Source organism: Archocentrus centrarchus, chromosome 5 (assembly GCF_007364275.1).
Source record: "Archocentrus centrarchus isolate MPI-CPG fArcCen1 chromosome 5, fArcCen1, whole genome shotgun sequence".
NCBI lineage: Eukaryota > Metazoa > Chordata > Actinopteri > Cichliformes > Cichlidae > Archocentrus > Archocentrus centrarchus.
Genome location: NC_044350.1, coordinates 12,954,462 through 12,978,493, shown reverse-complemented (window position 1 = coordinate 12,978,493; position 24,032 = coordinate 12,954,462). Strand labels below are relative to the sequence as shown.

The following is a 24,032-nucleotide window of genomic DNA, read 5'->3' as shown; positions in this document are numbered from 1 at the left end:
ACAGAGGCATTTGCTCCATGTCCTCTGGAATCAATAGCCAATCAAAGCAATCATTGCCTTTATAGTCTCTCTAACACACAACAGCAATCGCACACATGCCCACTACACACTTACACACATCCACGGCCACGCACCGACCCCAGATTACACACTCCATCTCACTTCTAGTTTAACAAGGCCCATTGAGGATTATAGATACATAATGCCATGTGTACAGATTAGGTGTGACAATAAACTACTGACAGCCAAAGTAAGCCCTGCCTTCTGTATGGCTATGTGCAGTAGTGTGCGTGCGCGTGTGCGTGCGTGCGTGTGTGTGCGTGCGCGTGTGTGTGTGTGTGTGTGTGTGTGTGTGCCCACTAATACTGTACTGGCATGCATGAATAAACATGATGTGCAGCAGGGCTAAATTGGAATGACGTCTCAGCAGAGAGAAAGAGAGATAGGGAGCGTGTGTTTGCATGTGTGTTTGTATGTATGTGTAAGTGTGATCAGTTACAGAGCAGATGAGAAGGAGACCTCAGTTCCTGCATCGCATCATTCTGCCAGAAGGCTTTTATACTTGCTCCCAGAGTCACCCCTGCTACAGACAAATGTGCGGGTGGCACTTAAACACCCTCACAGACAGACATGCACACACAAACTGCGCCAAGAGTGTTTGTGTGACTCTTACTGTTGGCGTCAGTGTCGTCACTCTTGGGAGGGGTGTGTCCTGTGTAGCCAACAGCAATCCTGACCATGCGCTCTGGATTTCTTAGCTTCTTCAGTCCTACAAAGACAGAAAAAAAAGGGCAAGAAAAAAAAACAAAAAAAAACAAAAAAAAAACAGGGACATATTTAGTAGACACTTCAGGCTTTGGTTTCCTCAGCAGTTGTACACCTCACCTCAATCTTCCTTTTCTAAAGCCCAGAAACAAAACTCCAAGTGATATGCATGTGGGCTGATCCATTTTCTGATCCACTAACTTGCATCCATCGTGTCCCCTGATCGATTGGCCACAGAAGATACACTGCCTCCGTGTGTGTGACTAACTTGTTCCCAGCTTTAGTTTCTCTTCGCTCTCATCATTTCTCTGTTTCCCTGACCACTGTTGCTATGATACAAAGTAGACCAACCAGCACTGAGGGAGATGATCTTCCAGGCTATATGGTGGATGTTGTTCTGATGCCCACTGGTGTAACTGCTCGGTGCCATCCACATCTGCCAGGCAATGGAAAGAGTGGCTGGCTGTCTCCTGCCTTTGTTTCCACAATTCATTTGGCTTTCATTCAGCAAGGCTCAGGCTTTTAAATCATTATACCCAGTCTACACATAACACTGAGGGGGCAATGGATAAAAATCCATCACACTGTGAATCTGTTTGCGTGAGTAGGTATGGCACAGTATGTGCAGGGGGATGGTTTAATATTTATATGGTACACTGCCTGCTGATCTGCCCGTGGGCCTTTTGTCTCATCAACAGTTCTCGTCTTTTCACGCAACGGGACTCTCAACCCACGGCCTTCCTTTCGCCTCTGGCAACACTCTGTATGCTTGCTTGCACGCATGCATGTATGTATATGCGTGCTGGACTTTAAGTGCTGTACACATGATGTACTGCAGAAATGCATCATGGTTCAAGTGTCCAAAAATTGCCCCTCTGAGAAAACTTTCTCAGTGTTGCTCTCTAGTGGAGAGAGTGTTAAAAGCTCTCTCAGACATGTTTTACTACACCTTTGCTAATTTGTATTTGAGTAGTCCATTGATTAAAGCAATGCCATTTTTTTTTTTATTGCTGAGGAACTTTTTTTAAGATTTTCCCAGGATTGCCTCACAAACCTAACAACAGTTTAGATGGTTTAGGTGTAGTATCACTTGACAATGCACACTGATGATGAAAGGTATGCAAGAACTGTCTGTTGGACACCGAGAGAAATGACTGATCTCATGACAGATTGATGGGATGTGTCACAAACATATCAGGTTTTATATTGGACAGACAACAAGGGAGGGGGTAATGTACACACTATGCTTGTTTTATTGGCATAAATAGTCCCCATATGCATATATCCACTTTTTAATGATACAGCACAATTTTAGGATCTCCTGTAAATTATTTTGGGACACCTGGAGGGGGAAGGGGGGGGGGGGGGGTACAGACCCCATTTAGAGAACCATTGATCATTGACAACACAGTCTGCTGCTAAGTTTGCTGGCCTCTTTTGTAAATTTAACCCTTTGTAGCATCAGCAATACTTTAAAGATAGAAAATGACAGTGACACTTTGAACAGAGTAACAACCAGGGGGTATTTATAAATAAATGTCAAACACACAGAGTAAAGAACTCATGAGTTGACACAGAGATAACAACCCTTAAATAATTCATGAATGAATAAATAGTAGTCTGAATGAAATGGTGGCTGTGTGTGAGAGAGATGATAACTCAAGGGTTAAAAAGGGAGTTAAAAAAACAAACAAACAAAACAAAACAAAACAAAACAAAAAACCTCAACTAGAATCATTATGACCTAAAACTGACACACATACACACCAACCCCTCCCCAACCTATATGCAGCCAAATTCTCACCTTCAGTGCCTTAGCAACCATAAGGACACATTAATACTAAAGGATCAAAACACACACGCACGCACGCACGCACACACACACACTGATTGTGATTAAATAAATACACAGCTGGTCGAGGAGGTTGCGTGCCTGTCAGGAAAGAAATTAGCAATTCAGTGGTCTACTTTATGCTTAAAGAGAGACAAGGGAGACACACACACACACACACACACACACACACACACACACACACACACACACACACACACACACACACACACACACACACACACACACACACACGCACACACACACAGCATCTGAATTCCTTCAGCGTGAACCACTCTTCTCTTCTCCTCTCTCTCATCCTCATCCCCTTAATGCTAAATGCTTAAAAATCATTCGTAAGCCAGCTACTCGGGGGGAAACGCTGGCAAAGCAGCGGACGGTGAAAAACTACCGTATCTCGAATCACTCAGAGCCCATCGACAGGACAACTCTCCTCCTGTTATTTATTTGCTTTCGGTTAACCGTGCTCCACACAGTCGCTGGTTCAGCACCAGCCTCCGTGTTTTCGGGACGGGCTTAGAGGAGAGGGAAAGCCCTGCCGCTATCTCTCCCCTCCTCTATGCCTCCGTCCCTTCATCGCCTCGCCTGAAACCCGAAGAGCAAGACTCCGGCACCTCAAATAAAAACCGTTATTTCTCTCTTACCTTCCGGCTTGTTTTCGGCAGCCATTTCCCCTCCGCCGCGCGCCTCATCCCTCCTCCTCCTCCTCTTCCTCCTCCTCCTCCTCGACTCGACCTAGTGGTAGTGGGAGGGGGGAAGGTGGTGTTGGTTGAGGGGTGTGTGTGTGTGGGGGGGGGGACCATGCGCGTGCACAAAGAGGACAGCTCAAGGAGGGGGGCGGGGCTGAGAAGAAGGGGTGGGGAGGGTGAGCCTGCCGCTTTCAGCGCGGCTATTGGTCCAAATAGCGAGGACTGACAGCGGGGATCCGTGATGGTGACTCGCGGAATTCACCATCCCTCCGTTTATTCCCGTTGACCACGCCCCCTAACGTTCACGCGCACTCTTTCTCTCTCGCTCTCTCTCCCTCTCTCACCCCTCTCACGTCACTGAACGACGTCTGTATTCGAGGACACCTTGACAGCCTCCCACAGCATCATCATCATGCTCATCATCATCTTCTCTCCCTCACACACACACACACACACACACACACACACACACACACACAACAGGCCTACACACATAGACGCGCACAGAAACTCACTCTTTGTCGTGCGCGCTCATTTCCTCACATGCAAACCCAGTGGACTGTTGAGAAAATGCGATGTAAGGTCGCGTCTCGCCATAAATTATGAACCCCTCTCGAATCTAAATGAAAAGAACTGCCTGAAAGAGAGTTTTTGATGCGCGTGGGCTGGCGGGTGCTGTCATTCGCTGTGGTGCTGAAGCTCGCGGTGCTGAAAGGACAGCTCCACACGCGCCTACACAGGCTGCGTGCACTCACTACCTGCCTTCTTTGAGCCATGTTATTAAATGGGAGCGATGGCAGGTCAGATGAAAACTTGTGGGGTGGAAGGAAAAAACATGCCCTCCTCCATACGCGTCCTTTCGTTCAGGGTGCAGGATGAAATTTAGCTGCTGGTATTTTTGCATAAAGTTTATAACGAGCCTATCACAACACCCTCACTGATAGGTTATTTATAATGCTGCCGTTTTATGCGACCCTATCCTTTCTAAATAGTAGGGCTTAACTGGGATCATTATGTTCCCGTTTCCAACCCACACTGTCACTCTGTGCCTCGGGGGTAGAATATCGCCTTTGCACCAAAGCCTTGTGTTTGACAGAGACAATCCTCTCCACAGACACGCTTCACGGAAAACAGAGGTTTTGAATGGTTCGTCCTCGGCTACGTGTGCCTTGCACAGCCTCGGGGTGCAGAGACACACTAGGTACTTGAGATCAGCGGAATTGAAAGAGGGTGAATGACAATGAGAAACGTGTAATGGTGTAATAAGAAAACGCGCATCTTCAGCAAATGTTTCATATTGTATTTGTTATTTATGTTAGGGTGGAGTTCACTGTTCATACCAACTCAATATGGCACTTTCTATTCATCCAAAACTTATACTCGCTACTGGTCAGATTACTTTTTAAATTCAAGATCTTGGACTACTGAATAGTTAATGAATCATTGGCACTTATCCAATTTTGTGGTGTAGAAGAGGGGTGTCAAACATACGGTCTGGAGGAAAGAAGCAGCCCGATAGAGGGTCCAGTTTGGCCCACTGGATGACTTTGCGAAGTTTGATGAAGTGTTTAATCACTCAGCATTTTTCACTAAAGTTTGTTGTCGTTCCTGGTGTAATGCCAGCATCATTGCCCCAGAGTGAAAATGTAGAGAAAGTTACAAATATTAGATCTTGATAAGTTGCTTGAATCATAAAGACATAAAATACTATTGTTGCTTGCCTACAAAAACTCCACATGTGAAGATTTTATGCCTTTATAGGCCCACTGTGGTCTTAAAATTGTAATGCACATGCAATGACAGTGTAATGACCTTGTCAGGGATTGCTGAAATGTACTTTTTTACTTACTTTTCTTACGAAATTTCAGCCCATTCACCTTTTTTTTTATAAAGGGCGGGCTTATTCAAGTGTACTTGTACTCCTTTACAGTTGTTAAAGAAAAGATCAATTAAATGAGGTATTTCTTTTTTTATACAGTTTATTATACAAAGGTTTTGCTAGACCAAGCCCACCTAAGAACAAATAGGGCTGCCATCAACTAAAATGAGTTTGACATTCCTGGTGTAGAGAGTAAATTACAGGATGTTTTTATATCATTTATGAAATAATAAAGTAGCCAATACTTGCTTTCCAGATAATAAAATAGCATAATACCAGCAACATGCACAAAATGTAGCATCAAAACTAAAAGCGACTCTGTCAGTGTTATCATGTAATAACATGTTTCCTGTTAAAAGATTGCTATTAATAACCATGTATTAACACAAGCTGGTCGAGGCAGTAAATGACTTACACATGCTGTAGGTGTTGTGTAAACATCAGCAATACACCCTCTTCTATAAATGTGATGAGAAATACCTTAGCCCATATTTGGGAAATTCTTTTCTTACAGCAGTTGGAATCAATAATAATAATAATAATAATAATAATAATAATAATAATAATAATAATAATAATAATATGTGATATGAAATATATATCTTGTTTTTGCGGCAGCGAGTCACTCTATTAGTGAAGGTACACTGCTGCCTGTCCAGTAAGTGGTGCAGAAGGTGGTTAGGATTTTCCATGATCGACAAAAGTTTGTTCAGCTTCAAAAATGCCCAGTTTGCAGACAATAACAGAGCCAGCCTTCTTGATCAGTTTATTCAGTCTATTGGTGTCACCAGTTCTGATGCTGCTTCTCGAACAGACCACAGCAAAGTACACTGTGCTCACCACAACTGAGTGAGAGAAAATCTTCAACATTTTGCTGCACACATCGAAGGATCTCAGCTTCATTAGGAAACAGAAACTGCTCATCTCCTTTTTGGGCACAGCTTGTGTTGGCTTTCCAGTTCAGCCTGTTGCAGATGCAGGTGCCCAGGTACTCCTCCATATTAACATCCTGTCCCAGGACAGACATGGGTAGCAAACCTTTTTCTTCTTAAGTTGATCACCATCTCTCTGGTGTTGTTAACATTCAGAAGCAGATGACTCCTCTCAGACTACTCCACACAATCATCCACTAGTGCTTTCACTCCTCCTGCCATCACTAATACATCCAACCACTGCAGAATCGTCAGAGCGTTTCTGTAGGTGGCATGACCGGAGCTGTGCTGAGAGTCTGAGGTGTTGAAGGTGAACAGGAATGAAGACAGCGAAGTCCTCTGTGGAGCTCCTGTACTGTACATCACCAAATCACACAGAGCACTGCCCAATCCCCCATACTGCAGCCTGTCTGTCTGGTAATCAGTAATCTATGTGATGTTGAATGTGAGTGCTTGATGACATTTCCTCTAACTTCTCTCTCAGAAGCAGTAGCTGAATCGTATTGAATGCACTACAGAAATTAAGGAAGGTGAATTTCACCATGCAGCCATTACTAGATAGCAGTAAGCTCTCTGCAGCATGTAGATGACTGCATCATCCACTCCCAGATTTGGTCTGCATGCAAACTGCAGAGGGTCAAGAAATGTTTTCACCTGCCTGTATGGGTGAAAACATTTCTTGACCCTCTGTAGGTGGGCAGAGACTATCCTCTCCAGCACCTTCATCACATATGATGAGGGGGGCAAAAAGTCGATAGTCGTTAAGCTCTGATGGTGTCAACAGTGATTTAGTTATAAAATTTTAATCTGCTTTTTATCTAAGGATAAATGTAATGAGGACAGAGTGCAGCACCTTTTAAATATGGTGTAAAAGTATAAAGCTGCCCAAGGGAATGCTCAAGTAAAGCAAGAGGCCGTGATTAACAATGCACAGATTGTGAAACTCTGGGCAGATTTGTTTACATTACCAGTCTGTCAATACCAGGATTTAAAAAAAAATTCTTCCATTGTTTCAGGGCAACAGAGAAAACCTAGTCACAACATAAAGATAACATAAACTGCCATCATAACTTGTTTTGGTTAGTGCTTAATTTACTAAAAGACTAGTTAGCCTTTGCCCCTGAATCATTCAGTTAATGGTTTTATAGTCAATCACAGCTGAGAATAAGTGCAAGGCGTACAACACATCGTAGTCAAAAACAAGGAAAATAAAAAGTCATAGACTGAAGCCATACCTTTTACAAAACCCCTTTTCTCCTTGTATAGAGGCTTCAAAATCTCTGAGCTTAAACGCAGCCAGCAGAGGACGACAGAAAAACAGTGGCTCCTCCTGTGGCTGACCAATGAGCTCCCAGAACACTGAACGGGTGGGCGGGACCGAACCGGGCCAAGCGCAAACATGGCGGCTCCCTTAGATGATGATATTGAGTCTAACAACCAGGACTACTATTCTCTGCTCAACGTTAGGAAAGAGGTATGGTTAGCTCTGTGTTTATCAGCGATGTCCGACGTCAGCGGACTTTTTGCTGTGATCTATTTGCTTTTCTTTTTTTTATTGAGAAAGTAGTCTGCAGTCCATGGTTTCAGTGGGCACCATCGTCGTTAGAGGTTGAGACCGGTCGATTCCGCAGATGCATGTCAAACAAACAGGCTGTTTTTGTAATTTACCTGGAAGTAGGCGTTGGCAGAAATGTTGTAATTGTCTCGAAGAGCATCCTCTGAAATCTGAGTTTGCCTAAAAACCGGGGCGAATATAAGCTATGGCTTGCACTTTCTCAGCTAAGTAACGTTAGATAGCATGATTAGGTACACGCGAAGTACATTACTACACTTTTTATTTATAGTTTTTAATGTAAACGGCTGCTGGTTGTTTTTCACTCTTTAATTGGATACAATAATGCAGCAGTGGTATGACAGCTCTCCATTAATTGATTAGTCAGTTAATTGATGCGACACAGTTTATGTTTTATTTGGTTGAATTAATCGGTTATTTAAAAAACAAACAAACAAACAATCAAAAACAATGCAGCCCTGCTCAGGAGTGACACTTGTCCTGTCTCCTGACACAGGCCACAGCGGAGGAGCTGAAGGCATCATATCGGAGGCTATGTATGCTCTACCATCCAGACAAACATCGAGACCCAGAGCTGAAAAGACAAGCTGAGCAACTTTTCAACCAGGTTCACCAGGCTTATGAAGGTGAGGACGTTCACAGGTGCAAACCATTGTGTTCAGCTTGTACAGTTAATTATGTCTCTTAAGGTTTAGGGCATGAAAACAGTCAAAAACAACACGGGCATAAGCTGAACTGTAATTTTCCTCTGCCTTCCCAGTGCTGAGCGATGCTCACTCCAGAGCCATCTATGACATCTTTGGGAAGAAAGGGCTGGAGGTGGAAGGCTGGGAGGTGTGTTTCCTAACATAATCTATTTTCACTGCTTCATGGTATATCTGCATCACCCATTCTGTATGATTCTGTGTAGGTGGTGGAGAGGAAGAGGACACCAGCAGAAATTCGAGAGGAGTATGAAAGGCTACAGAGAGAGAGAGAAGAGAGGCGACTGCAGCAAAGAACAAACCCCAAGGTTTCACACAGCGTAACAGCAGGAAACACTGTGGAACACAGCTCAATTTTCACTACGGAGCGTTTCCACGTTCATTTCATTATGCCTCTCACTCTTTTCCTTTTTTCTTAATTAATCCTGTCAATCTGTTTTTCACTGCATCATTATTCAGGGCACCATCAGCGTTGGTGTGGATGCAACAGACCTGTTTGACCGCTATGATGAAGACTTTGAAGAGATGCCAGGAGGAGGCTTTCCTCATATTGAAATCAACAAGATGCATATTTCTCAGTCTATAGAGGTACAACAAACATTCACTTAGCCATTACTGTCCACCCACGTGCTAGCCTGAGCCAAGATCACATTGGTATTCTATGCTTCCTGCCTTTCTGCAGGCTCCTTTGACGAACTCTGACACAGCAGTGCTGTCTGGTTCGCTCTCTACGCACAATGGGAATGGAGGAGGAAACATTAACATGACCATACGCAGGGTTATGTCAGCCAAAGGATGGGGAGAGGTACGTGCACGTAGATGGAGAAGCACATTAAAGTGTCTGTCTGTCCATCCCAATTTTTGGGCACACTGTCTCAGGAATGCTTGCAAGGAATTTCCTCAAAATGTGGCACAACTATCCACTTGGACTCAAGGAGGAACTGGTTAGAATTTGGTGGCCAATGGTCAAGGTCATTGTGACCTCAAATACATGCTTTTTTGGTCAAAACTCATAAATATATATAATTAAATATATATATAATTAAAACAATATTCCATACAAATGTCAGAAAATGACAAATCTTCTGCAAAAACACTGTTTTTCAACTCCGTCTGTCAAGGACAAAGAGTTCAGGTGTGACTGTGTTCCACATTTGGTTGGATACTGAATTGGTGACGTTAATCTCTGGTGCCCACTTTGAAACTGAAGTGATTGTACAGATTTTCTGTGCACCTTGGTTGAAGGACAGGAGCTAGGAAGGTGGACCATTCCCATTAAGGGTCAAATGTAAACCTGGATGTAAATGGCACCTTAACAATTTGGGAATCATGTAGCTGCAAGTTGGTGTAGAAATACTGTGTATAATGCATTAGGTGCTAGGCTTAGATCAGGCATCCTCAAATCCAGGCCTCGAGGTCTGGTGTCCTGGAGGTTTTAGATGTGTCCCTGATCAACACACCTGAATCAAATGGCTGAATTACCTCCTCAGTATGAAGACAAGTTCTCCAGAGTCCTGCTAATGACTTCTATAATACAAGTTTTGTACTTTTCTCCAGTCACTTCTTTCCGTGTATTCACACCTGCATTTGTTGCAGGTGGAATTTGGTGCGGGAGACATACTGGGACCTCTCATTGGGTTAAAGGTGTTTCGCAATATCACACCACGGTGGTGAGGCCCAACTTTTTGCCATTAACGTGTTAATGTATGAGCTGCATTCTCCTTTCATATCTCCTTTGTGTATTTTTTTTTCTGTCCAGTTTTTTGACAGCCCAGTGCGGTTTACAATTCTCTCCTCGAGGTTTGCGACCAAGCTGTTCTCTGATGACAGCACGGCATCTGGATCAGAACACTATGGGTTATCTTCAGTGGCGCTGGGGGCCCAACAGCGCCATGACTACCAGCCTGGTCCGAGACACAAAGAGCAGCCACTTTACTCTAGCTCTGCAGGTACACTCAAACATAAGTATCCACATGAAGGCTGGCAATGCAGGTACAGCCATATTATGTCATTACTTTTATTATTTTGATCAATTTCCCTTATTATATCCGTTCTTTATTGCTTTTCTCCTGGTTTCAAAACCCACCCTGCCCAGCTGGGAGTGCCTCACTCCTACCTGATGATGAGCTACCAGTACAAGTTCCAGGATGAAGACCAGACCAAAGTTAAAGGCTCTGTGAAGTATGTATTTCTGTTGTGAGTGTCCTAAAAATGCATACATACAAAAAATACTTTGTTGATTAGTTCATGGAAGCATGGCAGCATACTTAAAATAAAAACTCAGCATGACCTGAAAATCCTCTTTTTGTGGAACTCTGGACAACTTTTAAAAAAGAGGATAATAATAATAATCTTATCTGACTGGTTTATATACTTATTACTTTAAGTGACTAGAATAATTCTGTTTTAAAAAAATGTTTAGTTATTGCAAGAAAATTGGGAAATTATTAAGACATATCAGGCATTTTTTTTAAGAAATTCTAATTACAAAGAACCAGTTTGCCTTTTTGGTTCTTACTTAAAAAGAAACATGATAACTACATAGTTACATGAAAAAGAAAGTTTTCACAGGACTCTGTGCAGTTCTGTGAAAAACTAAGTACACTCCCTGATTCAAGAGCTTTAGCAGTAATAATTTGGATTAATTGTGTTCTGTGTAACTTTTATCAGTCTCTCACATCAATCTGGAGGAATTTTGGCCCACTCTTCTTTACAGTGTTGCTTCAATTCACATAGGTTTGTAGGCATTTCTTTATACACAGCTCACATAAGGTCCTACAACAACATTTCAATCAGGATGAGATCTGGACTTTGATTGGACCATTGCAACATCTTGATTCTTTTTTTTTTTTTTTTTTTTTTTTTTTTTTTTTTCCCCAGCCATTCTGTTGTGGGTTTGCTACTTGCTTGGGGTCACTGTCCTGTTGCATGACCCAGTTTCAGCCAGGCTCTAGCAGTCACACAGATGACTTGACATTTGACTCTAGAATACTTTGGTATACAGAGGATTTCATGATAGACTCAGTGACTGCAAGGTGTCCAGGTCATGTTGCTGCAAAACAAACCCAAACCATCCTCCGCCATCGTGCTTGACGGTTGGTATGGGGTGTTTCTCCTGATATGCTGTGTTTGGTTTTCTCCAAACGTGGTGCTGTGTATTATGGCCAAACATATCCAAATTGGTTTCGTCTGTCCAAAGGAAATTGCTCTAGAAGTCTTGTGGTTTGTTCAGATGCAACTTTGCAAACCTAACTTGTGTTATCATGTACATTTTATAGAGAGGAGGCTTTCTCCTGTCAACCCTTCCAAATAAGCCATACTTGTTCAGCCTTTTTCTAACTGTACTATCATGAACTTTAACATTTAGTATGAGATGTAGTTCTTGTCTACAATCACACGTAGACTGGTTGGGCAAACTCTGAGGTCCTCAGACTTAGAGGTCCTCAGCCAGAAACGGATGGAGTCCCCTCTCCGGCTCAGGGACGAGTTCCTGCCCCAGGTGGAGGAGTTTAAGTATCTCGGGGTCTTGTTCATGAGTGACGGGAGAAGGGAACGGGAGATCGACAGACGGATCGGTGCTGTGTCTGTAGTGATGCGGACGCTGCACTGGTCTGTCGTGGTGAAGAGGGAGCTGAGCGTAAAAGCAAAGCTGTTGATTTACTGGTCGATCTATGTTCCTACCCTCACCTATGGTCACGAGCTTTGGGTAGTGACCAAAAGAATAAGATCGCGAATACAAGCCGCAGAAACGAGCTTCCTCCAAAGGGTGGCTGGCTTCTCCCTTAGAGATAAGGTGAGAAGTGCAGACGTTCGAGAGGGGCTCAGAGTAGAGCCGCTGCTTCTCCACATCGAGAGGAGCCAGTTGAGGTGGCTCGGGCATCTGATTAGGTTGCCTCCTGGATGCCTCTTGGATGAGGTGTTTGGGCATATCCTACCGGGAAGAGGCCCTGGGGTAGACCCAGGACATGCTGGAGAGATTATATCTCTCGGCTGGCCTTTGAATGCCTTGGGTCCCTCTGGATGAGCTGGTGGAGGTGGCTGGAGAGAGGGAAGTCTGGGCTTCTCTGCTTAGGCTGCTGCCCCTGCGACCCGACCCCAGATAAGTGGAAGAAAATGGATGGTTGTAGCTCTTGTTTTTTTTTATATTTTATTTTTTTACAGTTTCTCTGAGCATTGCACAGTCTGATCTTGGGGTAAATTTGCTGGGACGTCCACTCCTGGGAATATTGTGGCATTGTGTTAACACACCTGAATGCTTCAGACCAGCAAACTGTCAAAACATCTGCTTTTACAGAGGTTTTTTTCTATAGACCTTTTATCTACTTAAGTCCTATGGAAGCAGTAAAGGTGTACTTGGTTTTTCATAGGGCTGTATAGAGTCCTCTGGAAAGCCCCCCCACATGACTGTATTGTGTATCCTATATAAACAATTTAAATATGGTACAATGCAAGTAATAGGAAATTTTTTTTCTTCTTATTAGCATATTCATTATAATAACAGTAGGTTATTCATAGAGCTGCAGGAGATTTAACAAAAAAAATCCCTACACAGCATGATTAAAAAAATCTTTTGGATCTCTCACTGATTCAAAAAAATAGTCGTGCACAAATAAAGACATTATTTTAAAAGGCTATTTAAAAATCTAAATTTTTACAACAACATTAATCACCTAAAAAGTTACTCTGTCCAGTTCTGGCCATGCTATTGTCTTTACTAGCTGCCTAGCTTCATTTAGCTCACGGTCCCTGTTCACTTTTGTGTTTCCCCCGTTTCTAGGACAGGCTGGTTTGGCACTGTGGTAGAATATGGAGCAGAGAGAAAGATCAGCCGACACAGTATACTGTCAGCCACTGTCAGCGTTGGTGTCCCACAGGGAGTCACACTCAAGATCAAGTACTGGCCATCCACAATATGATCTCACTCTACTGTGTGTCTTTGCCTCACTGCATGATTATCTTATAAATTGTGCTTACATTTGGGCTTATGTAGGCTGGCACGTGCAAATCAAACATACCTGTTCCCAGTCCATCTGACTGATCAGCTGCTGCCCAGTGCTGTCTTCTATGCCACTGTGGGACCTCTGCTGGTGTACATGGCTATCCACAGGCTGATTGTTATCCCATATACACAAGCACAGAAGGAACAGTGAGTAAATGTCCTCTGCCTCAAACAGCATCTCACATTGTCCCAGCAGTGGAAAAATCTTGGTGCCAGGCTTATTCTCAAAAATTCTTGATTAACAGAGAATGAACTTTTCTTATTTATCACCAAGTTCTCCTTTACATTTCTGTATTTAATGTAATTTTTTTTTACACTTAATAAATAGCGTGATTGACAAACTTTGTCCATCAGATAAAGGCAATCAGTTCCCTGATTTGGGCACAAAAAAAACCCCCCAAAAAATGCAGCATGTCTGTTGCGGGTGTCATTAATACTAGAGGGATTTCTTTCATGCTTACACTGTCATCACAGACGCCTCCAATGTGAATCCCAGCGGGTGATTGTTGTCTGTCTCTGTGCCTCTCAGAGAGCTGGAGCTGCAGAGGAAGAGTTCTGCCACAGACATCGCCAAGAAGAAGCAGGAGGCAGAGTCTGCTGTGAGTACTCGCATGCTGAAACAGTTCTCCGTTGTGTGTGGGGGATAATTGATCATTGTTTCTGAGTTCAGCTCTCCTCATTATGAACTCATGACTGAATCTCGCCCGAAAAGCTCGCTACAATCCTATTCTGATTTTGCTCTCTTTCAAACCCCCACCCCACCCCCCTTCTCCCTTGGCTCCCCTGCAGGTTCTGCTGATGCAGGAATCTGTGAGGAGAATCATAGAAGCAGAAGAATCCAAAATGGGTGAGGGTATACACACACACACACACACACACACACCCACACACACACACACACACACACACACACACACACACACACACAGACTTATTACACAGACTGAAAAGCTGATATTTTTTAAAGCCTGAAGCCACTCAAAACTTGGTAAAAATCCATATAATTGAAACACATGTCAAGGTAGCTGTCATACTACACATAATGCACTGTAACTTCAGATCCTGTCTGTCTAACTTCCATCATATACTGTTGTGAAGCATATATTACCTATATTACTTTTTAGGCCTGATCATCCTGAATGCCTGGTATGGAAAGTTTGTGTCAGACACAAGCCAGAAGCAGGAGAAAGCCAAGGTCATCGATGTGACTGTGCCTCTACAGTGCCTGGTCAAAGATTCCAAACTCATCCTCACTGAGGCCTCTAAGGTGTGTCAAAATCAAACAAAAGTGTTTCTTTCTGCATCTGATCTGCATGCATGCATTGCTTTCAAACGGTTCCTCTGTGTGCAGTCAGGGTTGCCTGGCTTCTATGATCCCTGTGTAGGAGAAGAGAAGAGCCTAAAATTACTCTACCAGTTCAGAGGTGTCCTGCACCAGGTCATCTCTGCAGACACTGAGGCGCTACGGATACCCAAGCAATGTTAGTATGCAAGGCTTTTAAGAGCAATATTATTTGGAGTTTTGTTCAACGTTACAGCACATGCTTGCATCCATGTTCAGATTATGATTCAGTTTTTCTTTGTTTTTTTTTTGTCTTGTCAGCTCACAGAATTGAGTCTGAGTCCTAGAAGCCACTGCTGTTGGAGCAATGGGGGGCAAACGCAGATTAAACAGACTGTGTGTAAACAGAAGAACTCAAGAATGGGGGAGAGGACACATCAAAAATGAGCTGGCTTCTCTTCTCTGGCCTTCTTCTGTTATGACACTAGCAAATCCGATAGTTCCTCCACTCCTCCCTTTTTCCTGTGGGCCAGCTGAATACAGTCAGCAACAACTTACTGTGAAGTGTTGCCCTTTGTGTCCCTACACCTGACAGAGCTGCTCAGATACCTGCCTGCTGCAGGGAAGAAGACACTGGCCCTACAACATAGATTTATATATGCACTACACAGAGGGACTGCCAATCCCTGAGTAATGAGCTAAAAGTACATATCTATTTAAACATGTTTCTCGACATCCATTAAGCCACTGGGGCTGTAATTTACTCCATATAATTGTAGTCTTTTTTCCTATGTGTATCACCTTGATGGTATTGATCTAATATTGGTATAGCATAGTCATTGCAATAATTCATGCAAATGTTTCTGGTCACAGATCACGTCTGGCTAACCCTGAGGCTAGCCACGACTGAGGAATGACTAAACTCATGGTTTTTAAATTTCTCATCACCCACTCAGAACATCCTAATTTATGTATCGTTTTAGTGACGTTATCTGCTGCTCGCTCTGGTGCTGGTCGGCAGGTGTTAACTGGTGCTCCGAACTTACATCTGTGAAGGCTGAGATTTGGAACAAAGGGGAGGGCTTATATGGGGAGGAAAAGTGAGAGTTGCCCTTTTAATGGTAGTGTTCCAACTAAAGAGAGAGAGAGAAGCTCAAATTCCACATATTGATTTTTAATATCTATTCTAGACTGCAATTTAAAGGCAGAAATTCAACTTGGATTTGATTTGCGTCAGTGTTTATTGATTGACTCGGTGCAGCTGCAGCCAAAACTGAATTTTCTATAAGGACTTTAAATACAGTGAAGGTTATAGTTTGTACTTCTCTGATGTCTGTCTGGAACAAATCCAGTGGTAGCAGTAAAATACTGGCATGGATTCGAAGCATGGAAGGAAACTTATTTGAATTAGGATTATTTTCTAATTGATTGGATGTAAATGGGAGTAGATCAGCACTTTGCCGCACTGTAGCTCATTTGTTGCTGATGTAATTAATTGAGCTTAGTCTACCTTTTGTGCTCTGACTGACTTGTCTCTTGTCAATAATGCCTACTTTGTTTTGTGATGGGGTCTTGCTGCTGCTCTCCATGCCGCTGGCTTTCCATATATGGGCACGGAAGGGTGGGGAGATCCCAGAATAGAGGCCACAATTTCCTTCGACTGTAGCGTTTTTTACCGGCTGAACCTTAGCCTCAGTCTGAATTAGGTGTTACAGTGTTTTTTAGTTGGTACACTGGTTTTGTGCCATATCTTTTAATTTAATTCCTACTACTCTCCCTCAACTTTTCATCAGAAAAAAAAAAATTCAGAATCCAGTTAATTTTAAATGACATGCCACTCCTCTGTAGTTGCAGAGGGATCGTATTACTATTTTTCAGGTATTAATAAAGCTACTTTCAGCTGCTCCTTTATTCACACGGGGTCACCACAGCAGGTAGCTCTACATATTTGATTTGACAGATTTTTACACTGGATATTCTTCCTGATACATTCCCCAAGGGATGTGTCTCCTTCCAGGACTGAACCAGGGAGCTTTTGCTTGCTAGGCAAATGTGTAAACCACTACATTATGAAGCCACTTCAGATAAGACGTACACTAATTCACCTTTGCCGTAGCTGTTTTCTCATTTTAATGGTAAAATGTCCTTTGATACACGTAACTGTTGAGAAACAGGTAGGTGATGTAGCATACAAGTCCTAAAGATTTTAAGATCAATTGCACCCTTCAAAGTTCCTGTTTAATTTGATCTTTCTCCTTATCTTGGCCTTTTATTTGTCTTTGTAATCACAACCATAGGTAGATTCTGTAACTACTGTCATTTATTTGTGAGCATTTAGGGAAATATATTTTGCACAAAATGTACAGTATTTAAAACAAATGACAGAGGCTGTCACCAGACCTCAAACTGTGGTACTTTTATTAAACTGAAATTTGCATTAAGAAATATTGACTAATGCAGGTGACTACTGATTTTGGTTAGTCTATTTCTGTGAATAACCTGCATTTCCAGAAGGTGTGGGTAAGCTTCAAATAGTTAAAGCTAAAGCATTAAGAGGGTTAGGAGACAGTAAGTTTTGGTGTTATGCTAGAAAGAAAGAGGCAACTGATTTTCAGTTGGGATTAACTCTTCCAGCAGCCATTTTACACTAATTGTTTGTAGTATTTGTCTTATTTTTGCTGTCTTAAGTGTGATGTAAAGTGTTTGGCCCAGTCATCTGTCACCTCTGCTCTGGTGCCACCCTGAGGCCTGCAGAAAGACTGCTCCCTGCTGTTACATTCCAACCCATCCTCCAAACTGACTGGTGTTTGTATGTAAATGTTATGAATGGTTGAGGAGCCTGTTTTCCTGTCCCGTAAAGACAATAAATATGAGTAAAACATGTTTAGCATTTGATTACAAGAACATTTCAGGACCACACCCTGTACAGTCACAAAATGCACTCAGATTTTTTGGGGGTGGGGGCAACGCCAAAAAGAAATAATCAAAAATCAGCAGGTTAAAATGGCAACTCTTTATTTACAGTAGTTTACAATAGTTTCACAGAAACAGTTTGCACCACAGTACAGACAACGCTTTCTCAGTAAGAGGGATAGGACCCAGGTTCAGATTAAACAAGCTGTATCACAATGAGCTTTTTTTTTTTTTTTTTTTTACTTTTTTTACACCAATGTCTTTAAGACGCACACTCAAATTATGAGCTTGTGCCTGAAGCTGTCTTCAGATTCTCTTCAAGACATGCATGTCCTGAGAAACAGCAAAATGATTTTTAGTTCTTCAAATGTCTTAAAAACATTGCAACTTAGGTGATTGCTGGGTACAAACCAACATTTGTAAATACCAGAAGACGAGAGTGCACAGATGAGTTTTAATCATTCAAACTCTTGGAAAGTCTCGTGTTCTTTACAAAACCAAACAAACATTCTTTGTCTGCGTTAGTCGTTCCCTGGTCAAGTCTTTGATTCTGCATTGTAAAACCCCATCACGGACAAAAATCCAAGGTCTAAACCTGTCACTCTACAGTATGGCTTTTATGTATATATCTATATGTGTGTATGTATATATATATAATATATTCAGAAACATGTAGCCTGCACACACAAGACCAACAGCAGATGGCACATGAATAACAAAGCTTAAAGTTTTTTATCTAAACGGGAGCAAGTTTTAGAGAAACGTTTTCCATCAAAGCTGCTCCATATGGAACTGAATACTGTTATGAAAATGTTAGTGGGAAGTGATTATGGACTGAGATCTGTTCTTCTGCTCTGACCTTTCAGAGACAAGCAAACCACAAACTACCCGTGGTACAAAGGGTGCACTGATTTGAAAATTCTGAGTCAATACAGACATTTAAAATAAAACTTTGGCCTCTTTATTTACATTTATTATGCATTACTCCTCTTGAGCCAGGATGACAAATAAATCCTTTAAATTTTAAAAACAGATCGACTCTCATTACCTGGCACATGAAAACACAAATGTCTTAGTGAGAACACGTCTGTCACGGCCCATTTCTTATTGTGCGCTACATGTCAGAAAGGGCAAATGTAGACAACATCCCCAATTCTCAACTTTGTGCAGAGTTAAAAGTGTAAAAACAGCTTAGCAAGGCCAACGTGGGCCAGTACCGCTGATTTGGCCGATACGTCAGTGCATCCGTACATGGTGCTTTGCAAAGAGACAGAAAAACCACGGCGCTTAGTTAAGACAACTCATAGCAGCACGTGCATCGCCAACACCCTCGTTCAAACACTCGCGTGCATAATTTCAACCAGACTTTCGACAGGATTCCCCCACGGATACCATTCCAGTCAAATATAGCTCTTTTTTCCTGTCAGTACTTTAACAAGACTGTAGTTCCTTTATATAAATATATTTGTCTCTGAAAACTTTGTCAAGAGCATCAGTTAACAAAGGGAATTAAAAAAAAAAAAAAAAAAAAAAGCATTCATGAACAATCCCACAGCCCAACACTTTTCATGAAACGCATATATATTTTTTATATATATATGAAAATCGTACTGACCAGAGACGACAGGAAACACCTTAACTGAAAACTTCCCCAATTCACCAGAATTTTTTTTTTAACTGTTACATAATTTTTTTATTAGGAACAAAATCTGGTCAGAAACACTGTTTAAACACTTTGAGAAACATAAAGTGTGAAAGCTTTGTGTATGGCTGAGCAATGTCTTGATTCAGAGGAATATCAGAGTCTGGAAGACAAGTGCTTGGTTCAGCTGTATGGGCCAATAGCCTCAATGATATTCTTTTAAAATGTCTTAAGAAAAACAGAACAACAAACAGATGAAGCAGATGCAGACTCTAGCCTCTTATCCTACATCTTTGTTCTATTGGATTATACCTCAGCTTAATACTATAGCACCATCTGAAGCAATTAACACAAGGCTTAACTTGTTTTAATTTAAATGGTTAATTATGTAACATTAACAGAGGCATCATAGAGAAATCAAATCCAGTTTAATCAAATCAGAAAGACACACCTGTCTCTGAAAGAAAGGTCAGATGGATTAAAAAAAAAAGAAAAGGAAGTGCAAACCATCTTTCCCACAAATCCCAGCATGCACCATAGTGGGTGGCAGTTGTGAGGATATTCTCTCTATATGGCAGTTCAAAATGCTTCCAGTGTTCACGAGACACCAAGTCCCAAAAGTAGCGGTTTGCTGCTAGGCTAATGTCATCTACAGACAGACATCCATTCAGTGATTGCCTTACGCACAGAGTCTGTAGGAAGCAGAAACAAACCCTAGTAAATCTAAAATAGCACTCAAACTGTTCTCAAATGGGAAAAGGGCTTGGGATAGGTCCACTAAAATGTTCATAGAAAATTTGGGTTCATGGCTGAACCATGAAGGACAGAGACTGAAGGGTGCAAGACCTGAATTTGAGAAGGGACCAGTCCAGTGGAGGGAAAGTAGGATCAGTAGGGGTCAGAGTTCAGGATGTCGCCTGGGGTCAGTCTAGCATGTGTTTGCGTGTGCCTACACGTGAGCGGTGGGAGCGTCGAGCGTCCGGGGCTCCGTGTGTTTCTCTGCAGCTCTGGCACACATATGTCTCTGGCACGTGGCTCTTGCGGATCTTAGCGCATGACAGGTGGATCCAGGTGTTGCACTTGTTACATTCGATCATGGCGCGGCCTGCAAAAGGTTTCATGCAGAAACATGTCACCAGGTCCCACGAGTCATCATCTGCGAAGAAAGGAGACAGAATACACTAAGCATCTGCTTTATTCATCCATTGGGCTCCAAACTTTTAAGCATTTGTGACCCTGAAATATCTTACCAGAGTCAACCATTATATCCTCATCTTCTCCTGAGCCATCTTCGTCTCTGAACACCACCTGCTTCCCCTGGCGGAATACCGTTCTGTTTCCTGAAAAGCCCTCTACCTTCTGTATCTTTACCACCCCTTCCTCAAGGTCTCGACCATCCCAGTATCGACGCTCTTCCTTGGGTTCCTCTTTGCATGGGGATGGGCTAGGCAGGCTAGGCAGGCACTGGGGGTGGAGGGGAATGCTGATGTCATCTTCTGGCTCTTCTTTGATGGTTCGGCCGCCAAAGGAAAGTGGGCACTGCAGCTCTGGTACTGCTGAGTGAGCTCCACGTTCCTCACCAGACTGATGCTCCCTCTCCTCCCTCTCCTTCCTCCTCTTCTTCTTCTTCTTCAGCTTGTCAGCTTTCCTGCGATCGTCTGGATGCAGGGTGGTGATTGTGTGCTGCACAGGAGAAAATTTGACATGCATTTGAAAATTACCATAACACTTTTAACTGGTCTGGTTTAAATGATGACCACATAAGGGTAATGATGTGGCATTAATTCAGCTCACATCTTTCTTGGCGTGGCTGGATAACGTGGGTCCTGGCTGCGGACGTTTCCTGCTCCTGTCCTGAGGGCCCTTCAGGGGACGTTGGGGGCAGGAGGTTGCTGGTCCTGGGGTCCAACCATCGCTGTCAGCTGTGCTGCCTGTACTGTTGGGAGGGCTTGAGCTACTGCGCAGTGGAGAGTCCTATAATAATAATAAATGGAAATGCAGTTAGCGACTAATAGGTTAAAAACGACAGGTCTGACAGCTCTTTCTTTAGCAATTATATGACCAGAAAAATCAATAGTGAACAGGTCACCTGTTGCTGAAGGTAAATGAAAGGAAACAAATTCATCCATTATTAGTTCTGACAAATGAAACTACACTTAAACTAAAAAAAAAGTAATGTCACACTTAATTTTGGTTTCACAGAAAATAACACTAAAGACAATGTTCTGCTTTAGTTCCAGCAGTGGAGAGTAACAGAACACATTTGATGCTATCAAGGGTGTGTGTCACTTCACAGGAACATCCACCACCTGGTGCTTCTTATCTAAGGGAGCCTAAATCAGGAAAAAAAATAAAAAATAAAAACAACAAAACAACATTGTGTAATGAAAGTTACACTGTTATCAAAGGATGCAGTGCTGCATCCTTTGATAACAGGAGAGGGCTTCTATGTTCTGGTCAGGGGAAGTGCATGTTTTTAAAAGCTATAATTAGACTCAAACAGGCTTTTTTCCCCCCAACAAGTTAAATGCATAGAAATATGTCATGAACACACACATGAATGAATGACTAACATGACCGTGGGTACTTTCCTTACAACAGAGGGTTCAGTTAACCTAGCACACAGTAGCATAGCAGGTGGCTGCATATATGGGGAAAACAAAAAGGTAAACTAGACAAGAGCAAAGGAGACCCATATGTTAAGCCAAGAGTCCATGTAAATGCAAAAAAAAAAAAAAAACAAACCCAAAAAAGCTAAGGTAAGTTACAAGTGGAGTGTGTATAAAACTAAAATAAACACACCCCACACCAGAGAAACTACAAAGCCAAAAGAATCAGTTGAAGATAATCTCCCTGTTTGGCCATCTCCTTCCTGATACCCAGGACACAAGATTAGCAGAAGAAAACAGTCACGTCCAATTAGATAAGTTGATAAAAATTTTAATATGTGATCGACAGAATGCCAGCAGTTTCATTTAGCCCTTTCAAAACTAATAGATACCACAGGTTTAGATTACTTCAAGTCAATCCACAGCAGATATGCAACACGATCTTTAACTGATCCAAACCTCTTTGTCAAGGAAAAGCTCAGGTTTTAATCATAATCTAAATCCATCATTACTTTTTTTTTTCTTTTCATCAGATGGCCACCGTGACTGGCTGTGATTCTTGGTTATTTACAGTTTTCACAAGTTCACTACAAATATTTGGAGTCCCTGTGGATTTTAGGGCTTTCCCCTCTATTCGTGAAGATAAGATATTTTACACAGTTTTTTTCCCGTTTGTCTGGACGTTTGTTTACATGCGTAAACATAATGCAAAACAGCTAATGCTCCTAATTTAAACATTTAATAATAATAATAAAAACCGACACCAGTATAGTCCATCGACACAGTCGCTAAAATGAATTTGAGTGCACAGGCACTGACCGCCTGGTTTCCTTACCTCTTGGGGGTATGGGATGTAACCGGCATATGCCAGAACAAAAGTGCAAAACTTGTTAAAATCCTCCACTGTCCTCCTCCTCCTGTACGGCGGACTGAAACCCTGAAACACAGTCACGTTGCCGAAGCATTAGCTGCATTAAACCTGCACATCCAGACATGGCGTAGACATGAACAAGTGATCGCCACACATTCTCTTACTCTGCACAGTGCCCCACACGTACGACAGAAATAAGAGGAGAAAAAGACAGGTGACTAACTCAGGCCAAAGTTTGATTCACTGCGCGCACACACACACACAGAATAATCTCTGGACATGCAAGTGAACCTTCCTGCCATCCCCCCACCGACGAACACAACTAAAAAACGACAGCTAATGTTAGCTCGGTCGGCTAGCGGTAGACCGCAAATAACTCACTAGCTATTGCTAAGGAGGTAGTGTCACTACACTTCAATTAACGGGCAAAACAACGAATCCGCGCGGTGATACACATTACAGACTGTCAGAGGGTCACAGAGTGCAACAAAAGCATCAGCGTCCGCCAGCTGTTCACTGACGAAAAATCCAGATAGCGTGAATATGATGGTTAGTCAGCTAGCATTAATGTTAGCATGCTCCGTAATGATGATGGAATGTTTTATTCTCGATGAAGCGCACAGCAGGCTAGCTCTTAGGTTTCATCAAGTACCGTCTGAAGTGGCTTTAATAGCTCAGTCTCACGAGCAATGTCAACTTTTATTACAGAAAGCTGACAACTTGCTCTAATACCGCGGGAATGCTTAGTGTGTGTAACTTGTCTAATTTCTGCACTGGCTAACATTATATGTCAACATTGGCGCTGCAAGCTAGCGCTAACTAAACGGCAGCTGCTAGTTGGCAGTGACAACCTCAAACAAGTTGACGTTTGCTAACGTCGCTAGCCGTGACTGCAAACTATTCACTGTCAAACACATAAAACACTCACCTCCGACTGAAATGCATGGGATGTCGATGGGTTTATGTCACCCATCTTCACCGAGTAGCCGACAACCTGACGGTTTTGTTGATAACCTGGCAGGCTCCAGAAGCGGGCAGCCCGATGGGACCGTAAACACTGAAGTTGTTTAGCTTTTGCTTGCTAAACAGCTAACGGTAACGTTACCTATGCTAAAACTCGAAGCAACAGTGTTAACTCAGTTTGCCGTCAGCGGCAACGGCAACATTGCTTGGACCAGCGCCCACAAACGGTAGCCCGATCTGCTCAAAGTTGTAAAACGTGACCACCGAATATTAGCAAACGTTACTACTGTGTTTCCATCGAGCTGTCCGGTAATTTCTCCGTTTGATCCACTTAACTGAGTGCTGAATTGGGGGTGGGG

At 42.6% G+C, this 24,032-nt stretch overlaps 3 protein-coding genes across 3 annotated transcripts in view; 1 reads left to right on the top strand and 2 right to left on the bottom strand.

The window, feature by feature from the left end:
- LOC115780863 (calmodulin-binding transcription activator 1-like) overlaps positions 1 to 3,388 on the bottom strand; it is a 59,091-nt gene extending 55,703 nt beyond the window's left edge. The window contains exons 1-2 of the mRNA XM_030730282.1: positions 3,262 to 3,388; positions 674 to 769 (exon numbers count right to left, since the gene is read on the bottom strand). Coding sequence (XP_030586142.1) covers positions 674 to 769; positions 3,262 to 3,286 — 121 coding nt within the window. The 5' untranslated portion in view covers positions 3,287 to 3,388. The remainder of the gene's footprint in view (positions 1 to 673; positions 770 to 3,261) is intronic.
- A 4,104-nt stretch (positions 3,389 to 7,492) lies between these two features.
- On the top strand, positions 7,493 to 17,538 carry dnajc11b (DnaJ (Hsp40) homolog, subfamily C, member 11b). Its single transcript, XM_030730409.1, has 16 exons — positions 7,493 to 7,591; positions 8,187 to 8,316; positions 8,451 to 8,524; positions 8,601 to 8,702; positions 8,854 to 8,982; positions 9,077 to 9,199; positions 9,991 to 10,064; positions 10,154 to 10,343; positions 10,490 to 10,575; positions 13,172 to 13,288; positions 13,385 to 13,540; positions 13,923 to 13,992; positions 14,183 to 14,240; positions 14,518 to 14,660; positions 14,745 to 14,874; positions 14,997 to 17,538. Exons 1-16 carry the CDS (start codon positions 7,517 to 7,519, stop codon positions 15,020 to 15,022), a joined length of 1,683 nt encoding a protein of 560 aa, XP_030586269.1. The 5' UTR covers positions 7,493 to 7,516; the 3' UTR covers positions 15,023 to 17,538.
- A 236-nt stretch (positions 17,539 to 17,774) lies between these two features.
- Positions 17,775 to 24,032, bottom strand: phf13 (PHD finger protein 13). Its single transcript, XM_030730410.1, has 5 exons — positions 23,639 to 24,032; positions 22,675 to 22,776; positions 21,025 to 21,204; positions 20,481 to 20,913; positions 17,775 to 20,386 (listed from the first exon to the last, which is right to left on the bottom strand). The coding sequence occupies exons 1-5, from the start codon at positions 23,681 to 23,683 to the stop codon at positions 20,154 to 20,156; spliced, it is 993 nt and encodes a 330-aa protein (XP_030586270.1). The 5' UTR covers positions 23,684 to 24,032; the 3' UTR covers positions 17,775 to 20,153.